This window comes from Trachypithecus francoisi, unplaced genomic scaffold (genome assembly GCF_009764315.1).
Source record: "Trachypithecus francoisi isolate TF-2019V2 unplaced genomic scaffold, Tfra_2.0 Lachesis_group20, whole genome shotgun sequence".
Lineage (NCBI taxonomy): Eukaryota > Metazoa > Chordata > Mammalia > Primates > Cercopithecidae > Trachypithecus > Trachypithecus francoisi.
Genome location: NW_022681466.1, coordinates 44,312,032 through 44,334,321, shown reverse-complemented (window position 1 = coordinate 44,334,321; position 22,290 = coordinate 44,312,032). Strand labels below are relative to the sequence as shown.

At 42.6% G+C, this 22,290-nt stretch overlaps 1 protein-coding gene across 12 annotated transcripts in view; it reads left to right on the top strand.

The window, feature by feature from the left end:
* TLK2 (tousled like kinase 2) overlaps positions 1-22,290 on the top strand; it is a 147,570-nt gene extending 125,280 nt beyond the window's left edge. For all 12 annotated transcript variants that reach the window (XM_033184082.1, XM_033184087.1, XM_033184084.1 and 9 more), the window contains 6 exons: positions 224-313; positions 4,250-4,419; positions 5,630-5,768; positions 11,861-11,972; positions 14,114-14,221; positions 19,198-22,290. In XM_033184082.1, coding sequence (XP_033039973.1) covers positions 224-313; positions 4,250-4,419; positions 5,630-5,768; positions 11,861-11,972; positions 14,114-14,221; positions 19,198-19,371 — 793 coding nt within the window. In that variant the 3' untranslated portion in view covers positions 19,372-22,290. The remainder of the gene's footprint in view (positions 1-223; positions 314-4,249; positions 4,420-5,629; positions 5,769-11,860; positions 11,973-14,113; positions 14,222-19,197) is intronic.

The window sequence follows — 22,290 nt, the reverse complement described above, 5'->3', positions numbered from 1 at the left end:
CTGCGCCCAGCGAGAGCACCTATTATTTTCTCAATAGCTTGGTAGATTCCAATAGAGAAAATAGGATGAGCAAAGAGAGAAGTCAGATGAGGGACCAGATGGACCAGAATGGAATTAACATGTGGAGACAATAGAGAAATGATTGAATATTTAGGAAGATCTTTGAAGAGTTCTAAAAGGTAGGCCAATATACCTTCTTGTTAATTTTCCCTTTTGTTTACAGGCATGCATGTAGGGAATACCGGATTCATAAAGAACTGGATCATCCCAGAATAGTTAAGCTGTATGATTACTTTTCACTGGATACTGACTCGTAAGTGCTGTGCTGTTTTACCTTAACAGTTATATTATTTTCTTGCAATGTTGATTGTTCATGGAATAGAGCTGAACTCTGGGTCTAGGACATACCCTCTGAGGGAACCAAATATATTAATTTGTGGACGAATGATCAAACATAAATTCAAATTTGGGTCAGTAAGAAACCTCTAGGCCAAAGGACTGTGCACTCAGTAAATGTTTAACAACCAGCTTGGTATGAAGAGAGACAGGGCTAATTTGTAGTGTTTGCCAGTTTCCATAGTGTAGATATTCCTCCTGTGTCCAATTTTGATGTACCACCTGTTTATTTTTTTAAAACATCTTAATTATTATTCACATACTGTATGATTCACACATGTAAAATATACAGTTTAGTGGTTTTCAGCATATCCATAGATATATACAACCACCAGAGCCAATTTTAGAATTTTTTCACCACCTCAAAAGAAACCCCATACCTTTGACTACTATTCATCTATTCCACTATTCCATCCCTCTGCCCTCACCCTAATCTGTCTGTTTTATCTCTATAGATTTCCTATTCTGGACTCTCATATGCATGGAATCATATAGTATGTGGACTTTTATTACTGGCTTCTTTTCACTTAGCATGATGTTGTCAAGTTTCATCCTTGTAGCATGTATTGGTACTTCATTCCTTTTTATGACAAAATAATATTCCATCGTGTTGGGTATATACCACATTTTGCTTATCTGTTTGTCCTACCAATAGTTTGATAACCCACTCACAAAACTCTTGAAAATTTAAGGCAGCTCTTGGAAACTGACATGAGTTGGTGCCAGCATGCCACTGACATGCACTAGTGAGCGTAGACTGTTCAAGAGAGTTTCTGCTCACCCCAGAGACTCTTATGAACATTGCCAGACTTTTTAAAAAAGTACTGGCTGTGTGATTTTATCCTAGAATGAGACAACAGATGTGGCACTAATGAAGACAAGGCTCAGTGCAACATGTTGAAATACAGGCTTACAGGCTTATAGGATGTTAGAATAGGAAGAGTTCTCAAAGTCCAGCCTTTTCGTTTTATAGGAGGATTTTGAGGACCAGAGAAGTTAAATGACTTGTCTGAGATCGTTGGTAATTGTGGTCATTGCTGTATTTTGTTAACTTGGTATCGGTAAGCTCTTGTGCCTCTGGGTTTACCCAGCAGTTTAGTTGGCTATATCTCAGCATTTGGAAATGTTTCTCTGTAGAAGTCTGAACTGAATCGGAATATGTCCTAGGTCTAGACTCCAGGTTCCCTCAGCCTCCCAGGGTAATTCTAGGAGTTGTGGTCTGTTCTAGCCAACAGTCTCAGAGATGGCTGTGCAAACAGCTGGCTCACATTTAGAAATAACCCCAAAAAGAACTATAATTCCCTTTGGAAACATGACCTGGGCCATTCTCTCAGGGATTTCTTCTCATTTGGATAGCCCTGGCACTGAGCTTAGCCGTGTGTGTTTCACATGGAGTGAAATTTTTAAAAAAAGATCTAGTTAGAGGGCAGGATTGGGAAACCAGGGGCAGGTCATGACATCACTGTTTTGCTTTGAGTAGATTTCTTCAGTACTAGGTAGACCCCCCCTCTCTGAACTATTAAATCAGGCTCAAATTATCTGCTGTTTTGAATTGTATACACACTTTTAACTAATGTGAGAAATTAAGTTGGTTCTATACTATTCTCGAGTTGATTACTTTGTTCTTTCTATTACATGTATGATGAATTTTCACCAAAAATAAGTCAGACCATGATTTTTAGAACATCTTCTGAGAATTGTTTGGGTATTAAAAGTGAGGCTTTATTTTATTATTATTAATTTTTTTTTTTTGAGGCTCTGTTGCCCAGGCTGGAGTGCAGTGGTGCGATCTTGGCTAACTGTAACCTCCGCCTCCCAGGTTCAAGTGATTCTCCTACCTCAGCCTCCCGAGTGGCTAGGATTACAGATGCACGCCACCATGCCTGGCTAATTTTTTCTATTTTTAGTAGATACAGGGTTTCACCATGCTGGGCAGGCTGGTCTTGAACTCCTGACCTTATGATCCGCCCGCCTCAGCCTCCCAAAGTGCTGGGATTACAAGCTTTAGCCACTGTGCCTGACTGAAAGTGAGACTTTATTTTCAACTTGCATTTGGGTCAAAGAATCATTTCATTGAGCATGAGTCTGTATTTCAGATTTCAGAATCTCAGATCAGAGAAATCTATAAATTTCAGACATTTATTTTATTTTGTTTTATTTGAGATGGAGTGTTGCTCTGTTGCCCAGGCAGTAGTGCAGTGGCATGATCTTGGCTCACTGCAACCTCCACCTCATGGGTTCAAGCAATTCTCGTGCCTCAGCCCCCCAAGTAGCTGGGATTACAGGTGTGCGCCACCATACCTGGCCAGTATTACATATTTTTAGTAAAGACAGAGTTTCACTGTATTGGCCAGGCTGGTCTCAAACTCCTGGCCTCAAGTGATCCACCCATCTCTGCCTTCCAAATTGCTGGGATTACAGCAGACATTTGTTTTCAGATACAGTGCTAGAATGCCCTGCTATATTTCGTAAGATGCATAAGATATTGTTCGGTTTGTGGAGTCCACAGGACCATGTGTGTCCATATTCAATTGCAGTGCTTTATGAAGGCCTCAAATTGCCCAGTGGCCCATAGCGCTAGTCCTGAACCTGTTTGCTCTCAGTTCTGTTCCTTGCCCTTTTGCTGCTCTGTATCTTCGGGGGGTTAGCCCTTATAGGCTGTGTTTACCAGGCCCATGTATCCATTGGTGTCCTGCTGGTTTCAGCCAATGTGAAGGCAGAAATGGGAGGGGGTCTCCACCTCCTCTCCCACCCTGCAATTCTAGTTTCCCCTGGTGACCCTGGGTTCTGGTTTCACCATCTCCTCCCCTCTGGCCTGCTTGCCTGAGGGTGCTAATGGCTTCCTGCTGTATGATCTCCAGGGTGCCTCACTGACCAGTTTGTCTTCTCAGCTCTTCCATCATCTGTATGATCAGTTCCCTGAATTAAAGTCTCTCTGTTTTAAATGATCAAGTGGTTTTGTTTTTTTTTTTTCCAGGCTAGACCCTGACTGATACACCCACATTATCACAACTTAGAATACTTGAAAAGGTATTCATCCCTCAGGGATATTCACACAGTTCAAGACACCTTACTTCAGAGTATAATGCCTTGGAAGATAGGCACATGACCTGTGATGCCACAAATGGCATATGGTTTTATGTTTGGGTATGACATACTGACATAAGTGAAGGAAAGAAAGCCCGCATACATTTGTTAGAACCGTAGATACTATACTTTATAAGCCCTTTTACACTTTATGTTTAAGAAAAATTGTAGTGCAGTATTGTGCCAAGCTGTCAGGAGACATAGTATGCAGTCAGTTTTTGGGACGTGGGCAAACTCTAGATTATTCCTCATTGTCAGCACTCAGGGTTATATAAAAGGTTTGCAGTGTGAATTGTATACCTAGCTGAAATCGCGCCACTGCACGCCAGTGTAGGCAACAGAGTGAGACAGAGTCTCAAAAGAAAAAAAAGGGAGAATTGTGTACTTGATCACATTCTAGTTGTTTAGACATGGATGTGTGACATGGGTGTATAAAGGAGCCCCTTCCAAGAAGATACCTAGCTTAAATACATTATAGTTCTTATCAGTATTCTTATAGTCTAGACTCAAGAAGAGATCTGCCGTGGGTAAACCCGAGCACAACAGATTCCAACATTGAGGGTGTGGAGACTCTTCAAGAGAATAAGCAGTTTCTTACTAGAAACCCCTCAGCTAATACTGAATAAAGAATCGAAGAGTATTTTAAGGAACAAAGAAGAAAGGAGTGAGAAGCTAATGACGTGAAGTTTTCACCTGGGACTGATTTAGGTAGTCTTAATCTGCTTGCTCTTATTCCATGGTTAAATGTTGGTTTATTTGTCTTTAGGTTTTGTACAGTATTAGAATACTGTGAGGGAAATGATCTGGACTTCTACCTGAAACAGCACAAATTAATGTCGGAGAAAGAGGCCCGGTCCATTATCATGCAGATTGTGAATGCTTTAAAGTACTTAAATGAAATAAAACCTCCCATCATACACTATGACCTCAAACCAGGTATGTCTGACTTTTAGGAGACAGTATTAGTTGGTTTTCTTTGGTCTTATAAGTGACTTTTAATTTGATAAAGTTAGAGAAATTCACAGCAGTCAAGACAGGCTAATAACATCTGACTTTTGATTGCCTGGGTAGGTGTGGGAAAAAAGAGTCCTGGCCAAGCAGGACTGGGTTTAGGAGGGTGTGTTGGATTAAATACTACTCTGGAGAAACAATACCTTTATCTTTGGAGCCAGGGCAGTTCATGATGTAAGTCTCATTAAGAAAGAACTGTTCCGGCAAGTTCAGTTTTGTTTTTTTCCCATGACTCATACTATGTAACAGTTCCTCTGCTTCAGGTCTTTTTGATAAGAGCCCCCAAATTAATAACTTATTTTACTTATATGCCTCCCATTTCAATAAATTTCAAGCAGAATTTTTCATCTTTTTGTATGGTTATTATCTAGCTTTGATGGTCATCAGCAAAGAGTATAGGGCAGCTAGAGTCCTTACCTCTATGTTTTATTATTATCTTCAGCTGTATTTTAGAAATCTGCATATGTTCTATAGACAACTCTAACAGCTTAGCTTGGGCATCAGGAAGATGGTCCACATTTACCTTCTGGTGTTGCAAAATTGTAAACTTTGCTTTACTCTTCTGATAGGTGCATATTACATCTCATTGACTATTCTCTAATGTTCTAATATAATTCAGATGACTGAAACATTAATTATAATGAAGAAATTTTTTAAAAGATGGCTATTTTGTGAATGAATTTTCCGTAACTGAATTCAGCACTTTCCTGCCATGGGAGCTGTAGGTGGTGCTGTGGTGCTAGCTTTGGTTCCCTTACGTGTTTTCTTTGATTCCTCCCCCACACCCCAAGTACTGTTCTAAACAGAGTAATTTAGAGATCCTCACTGAAAGTTCAGATGAAAGTTTCCCGTCATTTTTGACCAAGTGAACAAGGATATTTTACTTCAGCCAGTTATTGTTATTTCCAGAGTTCATCATAGTGGTGGTTTTGGCACATTAAGCAGGTGATTCTTAGAAAATAGAAGTTTCAGCAGATGCGGAGGACTCTCCCTGAGTATCCAGAGTCCAGATTGCTTGATTCCCAAGATTTGGATGTTTGCTTTTGCAAGAGTTTGAGTTCTTATCTGCTATTACTTTGGGTTTTTCTCTTAATCAGTAAGTCTCTGCTTATTCATGAAGATTTTTATTTTTTAGGTAATATTCTTTTAGTAAATGGTACAGCGTGTGGAGAGATAAAAATTACAGATTTTGGTCTTTCGAAGATCATGGATGATGATAGCTACAATTCAGTGGATGGCATGGAGCTAACATCACAAGGTGCTGGTACTTATTGGTAGGTATACAGGAGCTCTGCCAGGTTGGCTATAGAGATGTGGCTCTGCTCTGCTGAAGTGTTGATAATGAATTAATTGCTGTATGCTGTCTACTAGGCAAAAATCCATAAACCAAAGCAGACTTTCTCCCCAAATTGTTACTATCTTTTCAGCAGTTTGACTCTTGGTATTTACATTAAATTGTCTTAATTTTTCTTTCCTTTCTTGAAAACCCTTAAGAAGAAGGAGAGCTTATATGTGGCCAGGTATTTGAAATGTATGTTTACTGCACACAGTTGGCCTTGCAAGTCAGTAGAGAACAAGGTTGCTCATGTGGTGTATATGAAGAATGGCCCCAAAATCTTTCTCGTCCAAATACAGGTCTCTCTTCATGGGTTACTGGGATAAGGGATTTGTCTCAAGAATTGCCTGAGGATGTTGGACCATAGGGAGTTATGAAGATCAGAATGAAACATAACTATAGCGCGTATGAAATCTATACAGGAAAAAGTGACCACAATTTATCAGAAGTTTATCCGTGTCTGTTAGCCATGTTCTGAAAGTTTTTGAGGCACATTTCTTCCCATCTGTTGTCACCTGTCTTCCCCTAGCCACCCCACCCAAGCTAGCTCTGCCTGCCAGTTTTATGCTTCTATTTCTGCCTACGATAACCTTTGGCCATTAGAACCTTTTATACCTGAAACTCAGGCCTTTAACTCTATGGTTATAAAAGTGTGTTAACAAAGCTTCCTCTTCCATTTTGAGGTGGTCACACAAGCCACATATTGGTGTATATAAAGAATGGCTCCCGATTTTTTTTTAGTGCAAATACAAGTCTCTCTTCACGGCTTAATGGGATGAGGAATTTCTTTCAGGAGTTGCAAGGGAAGGCTCTATAGCACCAACAGAGGGGCAAGACGTATTATTTGTACCCCAGGGAAGGTGGTCAAATCACTTACCTTTGGAACTGGAGGGTCCTGGACCTTAGCAGAGAGTACTGACTGTCTGGGAATCAGAGGTGGAGGAGGAAGCAGAGGGGCATGGCCTTCACAACACACAGCATCAGCCCTGTGCTTATCGTGAAGCCTGCCAATAACACCATGGACACAGTGCCCCAGTTTCTGTTGCTCCTTACTGCTTGTGAAAATGGTACCTATAGTAAAAAGTCAGTCCCTAAATTAAAACTGTGAAATTATAGATTTAAAATAGAAGCTACATTTACAGTGTTTATTCACTATGGTGGTTATTGTGGGCTAGTGTTCCTGTCACTGAGTGATACAAAAATATCTGCTGCTGAAAATTCTGGAAACAGGTCTATACCTCTGCTGTATAAATTCACTGGAATTTGGATTTGAGCTTTGTGTTTGATAGTTTTTTTTTTTAAAGGCACAGTTTTTTTTGCATTTAAAATAGTTACTGCTGTAGTTGCTTACCTACAAAAATTCAGTGATTAGAATTTAAATAAAAATTATGTGATGCTAGGGATTTTGCTTCAAAGTAGTCTGTGGGGGAAAATGGTGGAGACTGGCCACATGTTGATAATTCTTGAAGCTGGATGGTGCTTACTTAGGGGTCATTTTACTGTTCTTTCTACTTTAGATTGTAGTTGAGATTTTTAATAATTTAAAGTAAGACAGGGCTTCTGAGAAGATTGAGTGTTAGAGGTTTCTATGAAGGTTTGAAGAGTCTCCAAATTGGTAGAAATATTGTCATAATCACCATTCTCAGTATGTCAGATAAAAATAATCCTGAAGGGTATAACAAATTATAAGTTAACTATTTGCAGTATTTGGTGGTTGCAGAACTCTACTACGTTGAATATTTCTCTTATTTATTTATCTATTTATTTATTTGAGACAGAATTTCGCTCTTGTTGCCTGAGCTGGAGTGCAATGGCGTGATCTCAACTCACTGCAACCTCTACCTCCCGGGTTCAAGTAATTCTCCTGCCTCAGCCTCCCGAGTAGCTGCGATTACAGGCACCCGCCACCATGCTCAGATAATTTTTTTGTATTTTTAGTAGAGACAGCTTTCACCATATTGGCCAGGCTGGTCTGGAACTCCTGACATCAGGTGATCCACCTGCCTTGGCCTCCCAAAGTGCTGGGAATACAGGCGTGAGCCACCGCACCTGGCTGAATACTTATTTTAAAGAAGTGACACGGCCGGCGCGGTGGCTCAAGCCTGTAATCCCAGCACTTTGGGAGGCCGAGACGGGCGGATCACGAGGTCAGGAGATCGAGACATCCTGACTAACACGGTGAAACCCCGTCTCTACTAAAAATACAAAAAAACTAGCCGGGCGAGGTGTGGGCGCCTGTAGTCCCAGCTACTCGGGAGGCTGAGGCAGGAGAATGGCGTGAACCCGGGAGGCGGAGCTTGCAGTGAGCTGAGATCCGGCCACTGCACTCCAGCCTGGGCGACAGAGCGAGACTCCGTCTCAAAAAAAAAAAAAGAAGTGACACATAGACTATGCCTTGAGAATAATTTGTTTTTTGTATGGGGATTTGGATTGTGATGGAATATGCAACTACATATTTTTTTTAACACAGTTTAGTATCATAGAGCTGTCTTTTACTCTCCTCCCAAAATCCTTGATAGTAAGTTAGGATGCTTATTATTTTCCGTTATTATTTGGGTGAAGAATTAATTTCATTCACTTACAGATGGAGAAACTGAGACCTAGAAAGGGATTTGCCAGACATGTACAATCAAGTGACAGGGCTTTTTATATTCTAAAAATCTTGCTGGCCGGGCAGGTGGCTCATGCCTGTAATCCCAACACTTTGGGAGGCCGAGGCAGTCGGATCACGAGGTCAAGAGGTCGAGACCATCCTGGCCAATATGGCAAAACCCTATCTCTACTAAAAATACAAAAATTAGCTGGGCATGGTGGCACATGCCTGTAATCCCAGCTACTCTGAGGTTGCAGTGAGCCAAGGTCGTGCCACTGCACTCCAGCCTGGCAATGGAGCGAGACTCTGTCTCAAAAAACAAAGACAAAAACTCTTGCTAACTTATTTTCTGCATTTGGGTGAGTTCAACAACTCCTGTTCTTCCCTGCCACTGCCATAAAAAAGTTATATATACGTTTATATGGTCATTTTAGAATTAAGGTTATATTTGTTACTTATCCAAGATCATATTTAAGTTATGTGTATTAAAAAATCAAGAATTGGCCGGGCGCGGTGGCTCAAGCCTGTAATCCCAGCACTTTGGGAGGCCGAGACGGGCAGATCACGAGGTCAGGAGATCGAGACCATCCTGGCTAACACGGTGAAACCCCGTTTCTACTAAAAAATACAAAAAACTAGCCGGGCGAGGTGGCAGGCGCCTGTAGTCCCAGCTACTTGGGAGGCTGAGGCAGGAGAATGGCGTAAACCCGGGAGGCAGAGCTTGCAATGAGCTGAGATCCGGCCACTGCACTCTAGCCTGGGTGACAGAGCGAGACTCCATCTCAAAAAAAAAAAAAAAAAAAATCAAGAATTGGCCAGGTGCAGTGGCTCACGCCTGTAATCCCAGCACTTTGGGAGGCTGAGGCGGGCGGATCACGAGGTCAGGAAATCAAGACCATCCTGGCTAACACGGTGAAACCCCGTTTCTACTAAAAAATACAAAAAACTAGCCGGGCGTGGTGGCACACGCCTGTAATCCCAGCTACTTGGGTGGCTGAGGCAGGAGAATCGCTTGAACCTGGGAGGCAGAGGTCACAGTGAGCCAAGATTGCACCACTGCACTCCAGCCTGGGCAACAGAGTGAGACTCCATCCCCCGCCCCCCAGAAAAATCAAGAACTATGAAAACTAGGGTTCAGGGTGGTTTTAGTAGCTCTTGGAAGATCTATTCTTTTAATAAATTCTTTTTCCTTTATTTCTTTGCCTTTTTCCCTTCTTAATGAGTCCTATATTTCATTTCTCAATGTGTGCTTTGGCTAAAAGTTTTCATTGTAAAATAATAATCTAGTTAAAGGTCTTAATCATCCAAAAATGTTTCTTAGGCTGGGCACGGTGGCTTACTTAATCCCAGCACTTTGGGAGGCTGGGGCAGGCAGATCACTTGAAGCCAAGAGTTCGAAACCAGTCTGGCCAACATGGTGAAAACCTGTCTCTACCAAAAAATACAAAAATTAGCCACGCATGGTGGCGGGCACCTGTAATCCCAGCTACTCAGGAGGCTGAGGCAGGAGAATTGCTTGAACCTGGGAGGTGGAGGTTGCAGCAAACTGAGATCGCGCCACTGCACTCCAGCCTGGGCAACAGAGCAGGACCCTGTCTCAAAAAAAAGTGTCTTACTAATAAAAAATAAGAAACAAGAATATGAAACTATAACTTTTTTTAAAAGAAAGAAAGGCTGTCATTTGAAACTAAATTTGATAGAGATGGATCAGAGAAGGAATATTCTGCCTGTGAACTCACGTGGTCCCCTTCAATCTGTAAGTTGTATTCCAGGATGAGCATAGGGTCCAAATACAGAATTTTCCACAGGATTGATTTTGCTAGCATGAAATCTTCAGAAATCAATCGGCAATCTTCAGAATTCTACCTTCCAGCCTTGATGTGGCTAAGACTCCAGCTGTATTTATTTGGTTTCCTAAATACAAGAGGTATTTACCTTCCATACCATACAATTTGGTGTGGTTGCCTATCACATATTAAACAGTTTCTTCAGAGACCAGCGGTGGGGAGGGAAGGAATTTAGATGAGGAATGAGTTGTTCTAACAACTAGTTTGGCCTTTGCTACACTATTTGTTAGTCTTCCAGTAAGCCCCTGATCACCCTTAAAGTAGAAAGTATAAAATACCTTCTGAGCCAGGTGTGGTGAGTGGTGCACCTGTAAATTCCAGCCACTTGGGAAGCCCAAGGTGGGAGGATCGCTTCAGATCAGGAGTTCCAGAGCAACCTGGACAACATAGTGAGACCCCATCTCTAAAAGAAAAGAAGTGTCTTCTGAAAATTAGGACTTTATTGTCATCTTTGATATTGGAATCGTAAGAGGCTACCATAAGAAGGTAGGATAACCTCTCCCCTCAAATATCTGTACTGGGTCCTGAATTCATTTGGACTTTTAAAACATTTACTTCTTTCAGAGACATCTCCTTTTGGCAACATGAAACCCACGCCATTTCTAGTTACATTTAATATTTGTTGATGAAGCTATCCTAAAAGGGAATGCGCTTCTTTTGTGTCTCCCCACCCCCTTTTTAAAACTTGTCGAATGACACTTATATTAGGCACGACCCTGGGAAAGGAGGCTTAGAGTGAATGAAGTGGGACTAGTGAGAATATTTACCACTCTTAGGAAATTGAGAACTGTATTTTGATGCCCTGTAGGGACATTACTGCCTCCCTAAGTTAGAGTGTCTTTTCTTACTTTGAGATGGGGGTCTCACTCTGTTGCTGGGGTGCAGTGGCATGATCTCAGCTCACCGCAGTCAGCCTCCCCCAGGCTCAGGTGATCCTCCCACCTCAGCTTCCCAAGTACTACAGGGGTGTGCTACCAGGCCCAGCTAATTTTTGTATTTTTAGTAGAGATGGGGTTTTGCTGTGTTGCCCAGGCTGGTCTCGAATTCTTGAGCTCAAACGATCTGCCGGACTTGTCCTCCCAAAGTGCTGGGATTATGAATATGAGCCACTACACTTCGCCTAGAGTGTCTTTTCATTGACTCTCCATGTAGGTCTAAGTTGACTGTTAAAATTCACATATTGGCCGGGCATGGTGGCTCACGCCTGTAATCCCAGCACTTTAGGAGGTCGGAGTGGGGAGGATCACTTGAGTCCTGGAGTTTGAGACCAGCCTGGGCAACACAGTGAGACCCCACCTGTACAATTTTTTTTTTTTTTTTTAACTACCTGGGCATGGTGGCGCCTGCCTTTAATCCCAGCTACTTGGGAGGCTGAGGTGGGGGAACCACCTGAGCTCGGGAGGTTGAGCCTTTAGTGAGCCATGATCACGCCACTGTACTCAGCCTGGGTGACGGAGCAAGACCCTGTCTCAAAAAAAAAAAAAAAAAAAAATTTCTGTTTTCAATAAGATATTTTATTTTGTCTTTTTGTACATGTCTTAAACTTACATAATCATTATTCTAAGAATTTTTATTTCTTCTTTGTCCCAGGTATTTACCACCAGAGTGTTTTGTGGTTGGGAAAGAACCACCAAAGATCTCAAATAAAGTTGATGTGTGGTCGGTGGGTGTGATCTTCTATCAGTGTCTTTATGGAAGGAAGGTAAGTTAGAAGGTTGACGGAGAAGCTTGATTTCTTTCTTGGGTGGCAACACACATACAGTGCCTTGGTATGGATTAGTCTCTTGGAGTTAATTATTAGGTTATACAAAATAGAATCCTGAAAGGAGTGGTTTAAAGAAAATAAAGACTTAATAATACAAGCCTTATTCGTAAGCAGAAATCCTCAACCCTAGGGTACCTAATGAGTTCTGCTGGGCTGTTAAAAACATGCACTTTTGCTGTTCTCAATTAGATCTGGAACATGTATTTGTTCTGATAGTATGTATAGGGATTTACATAAATCGTATATTTATGAAAGTATACAATCTTCCCAAGAACCTGTGGGCCCCAAGAACCAAACTCAAAATATCCCCAGAATCTTTATTGCCAACTGTCCCATTAATTGAGCCTATTATTAATGAAAGCATGCTTTATATTTCTATACTGGGGAGATGGTGTCAGGACGAATTCATTGTTACCTCTGATCAAGGTCACATATCATTTCAACAAGTGGTAAACTACACCTAATGAATTGTCATATTTGTTTTTCCTTGTGAACATGCCTTATAAATGTATATATTAGGATCCACTTGTATATTTATGTTCCTGTTTTTGTGTGTTTGTATGTTTTAGTGTTTCCCAGTAGGCTGTGGGTATAAGCCAGATGGGAGTTCCTGTGTCTCCTTTGAATTCTTAGTATTTTGATTACATTCCCCAGACCAGGCTCTTTTTTTTTTTTTTTTTTTTTTTTTTGAGTTGGAGTCTCGCTCTGTTGCCCAGGCTGGAGTGCAGTGGTGCGCTATCGGCTCACTGCAACCTCCACCTCCCGGGTTCTCACCATTCTCCTGCCTCAGCCTCCCAAGTAGCTGGGACTACAGGCACCTGCTACCATGCCCGGCTAATTTTTTGTATTTTTAGTAGAGATAGGGTTTCACCGTGTTAGCCAGGATGATCTTGATCTCATGACCTCGTGATCCGCCCGCCTCAGCCTCCCAAAGTGCTGGGATTACAGGTGTGAGCCACCACGCCCAGCCCAGACCAGGCTCTTAATTCAGATTATACTTTCCTCTTTAGCTTCTCCTTGGTCTTTCTTTTCTTTCCTTTTCTTTTCTTTTCTTTTCTCTTTTCTTTTCTTTTCTATCTCACCTCTCTAAAACAGGGAAACTATTCAGAGATAGTAGTCTTAATTATTATTTACATTCCCTGACAATGTTGAATTACTGCTGATAACAGTAGTAGAAATTATCTAGAAATAACTGTTTGAGAGAGATCTCAGTAGAACCAGTATAGAGAGACTTGAGTTGAACTTATTTTTAAGAGTTTATTAGAGGCCGGGCACGGTGGCTCAAGCCTGTAATCCCAGCACTTTGGGAGGCCGAGACAGGAGGATCACGAGGTCAGGAGATGAAGACCATCCTGGCTAACACAGTGAAACCCCATCTCTACTAAAAAAAATACAAAAAAACTAGCCGGGTGAGGTGGCGGGCGCCTGTAGTCCCAGCTACTCAGGAGGCTAAGGCAGGAGAATGGCGAAAACCCGGGAGGCGGAGCTTGCAGTGAGCTGAGATCCGGCCACTGCACTCCAGCCTGGGCGACAGAGCAAGACTCCATCTCAGAAAAAAAGAAAAAAAAAAAAGAGTTTATTAGAAAATGGCAGCTCAGCATAGATGAAACCATTAAGTAACCCTAACTCTTTCTTGTTCCCGCTCTCTCCTTACCCCTCTTGGTTTTCACTTCCTTTCCTTCTATTTTTCTGTTTCTTGAATTGTCCTGAGGCATAGTTGTGTATTTCTTAGGGCCGCACGTATCCCTCCGAGCAGGTGAGGTTGCTGGGTCCTGCTCTGGATCTCCGTTTTCTTTGGTGTGAGCAAAGCTTAGCAAAACGTTAGGATATAGGAGATGCTGCTTCTGGTCCCCGCTCTGCTTTGACCTGGAAGTTGAGCTGTGAGCAAGTTACATACGCTCTGAGCTCTCACCCCCTTTATCTATAAAGTGAGAGAACTAGAGGGGATTGTCTCCAGAGTTCCTTGCAGCAATTCATGTTAGAAGATGTCTCCTCCTTTTCCTTCCCTGTGATCCTGAATTGTTTTCTCTTTAATTTTCATCAGAGGCCCACCTTATTTGTTTGTTTTTATGTGACAGCCTTTTGGCCATAACCAGTCTCAGCAAGACATCCTACAAGAGAATACGATTCTTAAAGCTACTGAAGTGCAGTTCCCGCCAAAGCCAGTAGTAACACCTGAAGCAAAGGTAAGTTTTGTTTGACCCATTGGCTAACAGAAACAACTGCTTTGCTTTCTGTATTATTTCTTGGGTAATAGTGAATGGATTCTTCAGTGTGAAATTCAGGAGTTACTAAAAACATCAGGATAGGCATGAATTAATATTCCTAAGAACACTTGACAGAAGAACATTGCTTACACCCTGACCACCCCATCCCCAGTTCCAGTAGAAGGAATGTTGATAGATGTGTGTTTTAATCCAGAAAGGCTCCCTAGAGTCAGAAAGGGAGGGAGAGCAGACTCCAGTTGAGAGAGAACAGGTAAGTATGTGGATGTCATGAAAGATACCCAGCTTCATCTGTATTCAGGGATTATGATTAATTTGGGGAGCTGATGCCCATGTAGGAGAAATTATATAAGAGTACTAAGGCATTTGTATTAGTCTGTTCTCATGCTGCTAATAAAGATATACCCAAGACTGGGTAATTTATGAAGGAAAGAGGTTTAATTGACTCAGTTCAGCATGGCTGGGGAGACCTTAGGAAACTTACAATCATGGTGGAAGGGGAAGCAAACACATCCTTCTTTACATGGCAGCAGAAAGGAGAAGTGCCAAGCAAAGAGGGAAAAGCCCCTTATAAAACCAGCAGATCTTGTAAGAACTATCATGAGAACAGCATGGGGGTAACCACCCCCATGATTCAGTTACCTCCCACCAGGTCCCTCCCACGACACGGGATTGTGGGAACTACAATTCAAGATGAGATTTGAGCGGGGACACAGCCAAACCATATCAACATTATAGAGTTAAATGTCAAACGAATGGTAGGCAGTAAATTCTGTTGCAGTTGGTGAGGGCATAACAAACTCAGTGGGGAAAAGGAAGCATAGAATGGGAAGTGGTAAAAAGGAAGCTATAAATAATCATTCATCCTTGCCACATCTGTAAACCAAATTCTAGTAGCCAGCCTACTTTTTCTGTGCTATTTTATTTATCTCTATTAACCAGTTCTTCTTAGATGAGTAGTAGCCAGCCCCATTTGATGCTATGGTCATTCAGCATTTTTAAAGTTAAAAGTGAGCAGTTGTAAGTCTTGTTGTTGTCAGTTTGAGACAGAGTCTCTCTCTGTCACCCTGTCTGGAGTGCAGTGGCACTATCACGGCTCACCACAGCCTTGACCTCCCCAGGCTCAGGTGATCCTCCCACCTCAGCCTCCCAAGAAGCTGGGACTACAGGCGTGCACCACTACACCTAGCTATTTTTTTGTATTTTTTGTAGACAAGGGGTTTCACCATGTTGCCCAGGCTGATCTCGAACTCCTGGGCTCAAGCCATCCACCTGCCTCAGCCTCCAAAGTGCTAGGATTACAGGTGTGAGCCACTGTGCCCAGCCAGTTATAAGTCTAATCTCTTTTTTTGGCGTTTGATCTCTGCTGTTCCTTCACAGCGTACCAATGTGACACAGGTTGGAAAAGAGCCTCTTTTTCCAAGTGGTATAGCTGCCACGTCACAGGGTAAGAATTAACATCTTGTCGGGCGCGGTGGCTCAAGCCTGTAATCCCAGTACTTTGGGAGGCCGAGACGGGCGGATCACAAGGTCAGGAGATCGAGACCATCCTGGCTAACACGGTGAAACCCTGTCTCTACTAAAAACTACAAAATACTAGCCGGGCGAGGTGGCAGCGCCTGTAGTCCCAGCTAACTGGGAGGCTGAGGCAGGAGAATGGCGTGAACCCAGGAGGCGGAGCTTGCAGTGAGCTGAGATCCGGCCACAGCACTCCAGCCTGGGTGACAGAGCGAGACTGTCTCAAAAAAAAAAAAAAAAAGAATTAACATCTTCAGCAGTTGTTTGTAATTCCTGACTGATTACTCCCTGTCCCCATTGTTCAACAGTTTAAGTACTGCATAACCAAGAAATCAAATCTGCAAGGGAGAAGTCCCATAACACATCCCTAAGGCAAATGCTGATTTCCTGACTGTCCTGGGAGAGCTGGAGAGAGGCTCAGCTTTGAAGCCTGGTTAACCTAATTTTGGTATCAGCTCTGCACTCAGTAGTAGCTGTGTGACTTTAGGCAAGTTAAACCTTTTAAGCTGCTTTTCCTTATCCATAAAAACAGAGACAAAAACATCTTCCTTAAAAGGTGTTTGTAAGGCCGGGCGTGGTGGCTCAAGCCTGTAATCCCAGCACTTTGGGAGGCCGAGACGGGCGGATCACGAGGTCAGGAGATCGAGACCATCCTGGCTAACACAGTGAAACCCCGTCTCTACTAAAAACTACAAAAAAAAGCCTAGCCGGGCGAGGTGGCGGCGCCTGTAGTCCCAGCTACCTGGGAGGCTGAGGCAGGAGAATGGCGTGAACCCGGGAGGCGGAGCTTGCAGTGAGCTGAGATCCGGCCACAGCACTCGACAGAGCGAGACTCCGTCTCAAAAAAAAAAAAAAAAAGGTGTTTGTAGCTAGGTGTGGCGCTGCACACCTGTAATGTGCTATGATCACACCTGTGAATAGCCACTGCACTCCATCCTCCGCAACACAGTGAGACCCTGTCTCCAAAAAAAAAAAAAAGGGTGGTTGTGAGGTTTAAGAGGACTTGTAGCACCTAACCCTTGGCAGATTCTCTAGCTAGCTGCTCTACTACCCATGCCGCAGCTGCCACCCAGAGTTGACACTGAGGGACTTGAATATGTTATCTGGTAGATGTTTAATTCTCCTAATCTGTCAGGTTTTTCAAGACTATTTCTTTATATAACTTTTGTCAAATTTTTGTGTTTATTCAATAAATAGTGAACAAATGTCTCCAAAACTTTAGAGACTGTTAGATGAACTTGCTATGAAGAATACAGAAGTATCTCCAAATGTTTCCATGAATTGTCTCCTATGTCCCTGTTTCTCCAAATCCTACCCTCTTCTTTTCCTGTCCTCCCACAACAAATATTTATTGAATGCCTATGAAACACTAAGACACTATTCTGGGTAGTGGAGATGAAACCAAATATGTAGCAGTGAACTCTGCAGACCAGTTCCCTACCCTTAAGGAGCTTATATTCCACTTATGAGAAAAACAATAAAACAAAAAGTGGATACATTTCAGATGGTGACACATGTTTTGAAGAAATAAATCAGAGTAGGGGGATGAGGAGGTGGAAACTTCTTTTTTGATGGCATGGTTAGGGAAGGCCTCAAAGATGAAGTGACATTTTGAGCAGTATCTTGAATGGTATGAAGTTGGGAGCCATGATTTGCAGGAGCCGTAGATCGGCAGGGGAAAGCATTTTAGTGGAGAGAAGCTCAGATGTGAGAATGAGCTTTTTGCAGGTCCACAGAGCAAAGGGGAAGGTGGTAAGAGAGGCAGGAGGGTGAGGGTAAGTGTGAGGGAAGGCAGTTGCAGGTTTTAATCAGGGCAACTATGTGAGCTGATTGCTGTTTTAAGAGCTGACACTGGCAGCTACAGAGAAAATTCAAGGTAAATGAAGTTTACTTGGCTGAGTGCCGTGGCTCACACCTGTAATCCTAGCACTATGGGAAGATGAGGTGGCAAGGTTACTTGCAGCCACAAGTTTGAGACCAGCTTGGGAAACATAGTGAGACCCATTTCTACAAAATATTTTAAAAGTAGCTGGATGTGGTGGGGCACGCCTTGGGTCCTAGCTACTTGGGAGGCTGAGGTAGAGGGTCACTTGAGCCCAGGAGTTTGAGACTACAGTGAGCTGTGATCATGCCAATGCACTCCAGCCTGGGTGACAGAACAAGACCTTGTCTCTAAAAAAAGTTAAAAAAAAAAAAAGTTTGACAAATATTTAACCCAAGGTAACCTGTTTAACTCCAATTCTATGCCTTTCACCTAGAAAAGTTCATTTTTAAAGGCCAAGGATCATTATGTTCATTTCTATGAATTGTTTTTATCTTCCAAATGCTTTAACCAAGCCAGTACCTGTCTTTGATTTTGAAAAGCCAGGATTGGCATTGTATTATTAATGTGTTTACCAAACATGGGGGAAAACCAGAAAATCAATAGCTTGATTCATGTTGTAGATTTTGTTTCAAATCAACTCTGCTTTTTAGGCAATTTTAGGCTCACAGCAAAACTGAAAGTATAGAGTTCCCTTATACTGTCTGCTGCACCCATGCACAGCCTCTGCATCGACATCCCCCGCCAGAGCAGTCCATTTGAGAGAGCCAGTGAACCTGTGTGTACGGACACATCACATCCTTGTCACCCTCGTGTAAAATACGGACTTTCTGTAATAATGATGTTTTAGATTTTTAAAAATTAATTTATTTAAAATAGTTATATTGAAACTGATTAAATAGAACTAGCTAAAAATAGGAAGAAAGCAAGCAGGACAAGACAGATAATCGATATAAGGGCCTTTATGCTAAGACTTACAGAAACTAAAACTGCATAGCCTCCATATTGGTAGTCAACTGGAATTCCATGTGTAATCCCACTCACTGCATTTTTGGGTCTACAGTGTTATCGCAAATGCAAGTCCTTTTCAGGTTTCCCTTTACGACATAGGGAAATGATTTTATCACCTGTGACACATCATAGTGTTAGCCATTGTGTGTCTCCTGACACTTCATATGGTGATAGAATTTTCACTTCCGCAGGAAGTTCACTTGAGGTCATGGTTTGTAGATGGAGGACCATGAAGTTAGACTGTTCCCATCCAAACCAGCGAAGACAAAGAGAGTTTTTTTTTTTCTGTTGGTCTTAGTGCTTTGGGGGCAGGAGTATTTAGAGGTCATGCTTCCTTTTTCCTCCCTTCAGTAATGGCTCAGCCCTTTCTGTCTGGGAAGGAATCAGTGGCAGCAGAGAGGTACTGTTGTTGGTGCTTCTCCTTCCCTTGTTTTCTTTGGGTCTGCCTGGTGGTTTCTGGGGAAGGCCTTAAGTTCCTTCTCTTTAGGAGATATTTGCTATGGGCCCTGGCAGCCAATAGCCTTAGGGTTCCCTCCAGGGGTGCCAAGACTATCTGCGTCCATCTTCAAGAAGCTCTCCTTTGCAGGCATTTATTCGACGATGCTTGGCCTACCGAAAGGAGGACCGCATTGATGTCCAGCAGCTGGCCTGTGATCCCTACTTGTTGCCTCACATCCGAAAGTCAGTCTCTACGAGTAGCCCTGCTGGAGCTGCTATTGCATCAACCTCTGGGGCGTCCAATAACAGTTCTTCTAATTGAGACAGACTCCAAGGCCACAAACTGTTCAACACACACAAAGTGGACAAATGGCATTCAGCAGCTGGTTTGGAACATAGCGAATCCGAATGGATCTGATGAAACCTGTACCAGGTGCTTTTATTTTCTTGCTTTTTTCCCATCCATAGAGCATGACAGCATTGATTCTCATTGAGGAGAAACCTTGGGCAGCTCTGGCCAGGCCTCATAGGAAAAGGCCCCGCCCGAGGTTCCAGCGTCAACGGCCACTGTGTGTGGCTGCTCTGAGTGAGGAAAAAATTAAAAAGAAAAACTGGTTCCATGTACTGTGAACTTGAAAACATGCAGACTCAGGGGGGTCCCTGATGCAGTGCTTCAGATGAAGAATGTGGACTTGAAAATACAGACTGGGCTAGTCCAGTGTCTATATTTAAACTTGTTCTTTTCTTTTAATAAAGTTTAGGTAACATCTCCTGAAAAGCTTGTAGCACAAAGGCTCAGCTGGGGATGGTGTTTGACTTCGGAGGAAAAAAGTTGCTATTGCCCGTTAAAGGCACTAGAGTTAGTGTTTTATCCCTAAATAATTTCAATTTTTAAAAACATGCAGCTTCCCTCTCCCCTTTTTTATTTTTGAAAGAATACATTTGGTCATAAAGTGAAACCCGTATTAGCAAGTACGTGGCAATGTTCATTCCAATCAGATGCAGCTTTCTCCTCCGTCTGGTCTCCTGTCTGCAGTTGCTTCCCTCGTCTCAGCAGGGAAAAAATTGAGTGGGAGTACTGAGATGTGTAGGGTTTTGCCATTGGACAAAGAATGAGGTTAGAAGACTGCAGCTTGGAGTCTCTCTAGGTTTTCAACTATTTCTTCACAATTTGAACACTTGACGGTTGTCCCTTTTAATTTATTTGAAGTGCTATTTTTTTAAATAAAGGTTCATCTGTCCATGCAGTCCTCTTGGATTCTCTGAATGTAGTAACTATGAAGCTATGCCAAAGGTAGGCAGAAAATGGGCTTGGGAGCCAGACACTCCAGGGATCAGTAGTTCCTACCCACAGTCTTTGTGTGCTTGCTAAATGGTGTACATTTCTTGTTAACCATGTTATTAAAACTTGATCAGCATATAAGCTTTCTTCTGTTAGATCTTTTGGCAGCAAACAACCTTCCCCCCAAGCCTCTGAATTTTGTGGGTGTGTGGTGGTGTGTGTCTTTGTGTGTATGTACACACACACTTTGTCTAGCTGACTTTAAAAAATTCATCAAGTGGAATTTTAAAAACATTCTCAAAAGAAATAGGCATTTCAGGCCGGACGTGGTGGCTCACGCTTGTAATCCCAGCACTTTGGGAGGCCAAGGTGTGTGGATCACGAGGTCAGGAGTTGGAGACCAGGAGTTCTTCACCATGTCAACATGGTGAAACCCCATCTCTACTAAAAATACAAAAATTAGCCTGGTGTGGTGGCATGCACCTTGTCCCAGCTACCCGGGAGGCTGAGGCAGGAGAATTTCTGGAACACAGGAGGCAGAGGTTGCAGTGAGCCGAGATGGTACCACTGCACTCCAGCCTGGGCGACAGAGCGAGACTCTGTCTCAGAAAAAAAAAAAAGAAAAAAAGAAATAGGTGTTTCAAATATGAAGATTCTTTTGGCACCAATTTTCTTTTTTAATTTAGTTGTTTCTGAGATGTATGATCAACTGAAGATGGAGCTGAAATGGGAACCGGGTGGCCCCACCGTGGCCTTGAAACAACAGAGCACTCCTCAGTAGAGAGGAAGGGAGCCAGAGCCTGAACATGTGGTCGCCAGCTTGGAATGTTACTGACATATGTGGCGAGAGGGCTCAGCCAGAAATATTTAAAGATGTAGTATTCCGGCCTGCACGTTCTCTGGGCAGGGAGGGGGAGTCAGAAAGGGTAGAGAGCTCTCAAATAACTCATGATTCTAGTTTTCCTTTCACATGTGAACAATGTCCCTGGTGACACATTTTCTAGGACCTTCGTTTGTTTTGTGGACCTGCCTCAGTCTCCTCCTATCAGGCGATCTTAAGGGAAGATGGAGTGTTTCAAATTGGAGAGAAGTTCTTGGGTAGGTATCGTCCTGTGGAATTCTGAATGCAAGGAAGTCAGCCCCAGAGGCCTTGGTGCCCCCAGCTTTCTAAAACTACTTTATTACAATTTATATGTATATACACATGCACATATAAATGTGTGCATTTATGTATGAGTGTATAGTACCTTTTTAAAAAAACATTTCCTTTAAGCTGCTAAGCAAAGGGTCTCACAGGTTGAGCACAGTGCTGAGAGGATGGTGTCTGCATAATGAAGACATGGATGAAGCCGAGACCATGTTCAAACTTACTGAAAATAATGAAGTTCTATTCCTTTTTTTCTTCCTCTCCAATGACCTTGCAGTTGATTTCTGTTTGTTTTTTAATGTTTTAACTTTTTTTTTTTAATGTTGAGAAAATGCTGCATCTTTCTTTAAGGCTTCCCAGTAACTTCCTGCTTTCTTTTTCCCCATGGGCTTTTAAGTGAAGCTGCAGGATTTTATCTGTCAATCTGCCCTTTCTACCCTTATCCTATTGAAAGGATGCCCTCTTCCCTTGCTTTTGGTCTAGGGCCTGGTTGAAGCTAACTAGGCTTGGCTGAGTCTGGGCAAGACCTCCTTTCGTTGCATGGACAGGCAGGCCCCAGAGAATATGCAGAACATTGACCTTTCCATTGACTGTCTTTCAAGCAGCCAGTGAAATCACTAAGTGGGGTTCTTCCATGACATTTTGTTAATATGGGTTTCACTTTTTCCAATAGTCCCTTGTTGCCCCAGTGTTGATATACTTTACACAATGACAGTATGTATTAATTTGTAATTAAACCCATCCAGATTGTTTTAGCCTTTTCCCAGTGGGGTAGGGGAGGGAAGAAGGATATTAAAATCAGTTTTAAGAAG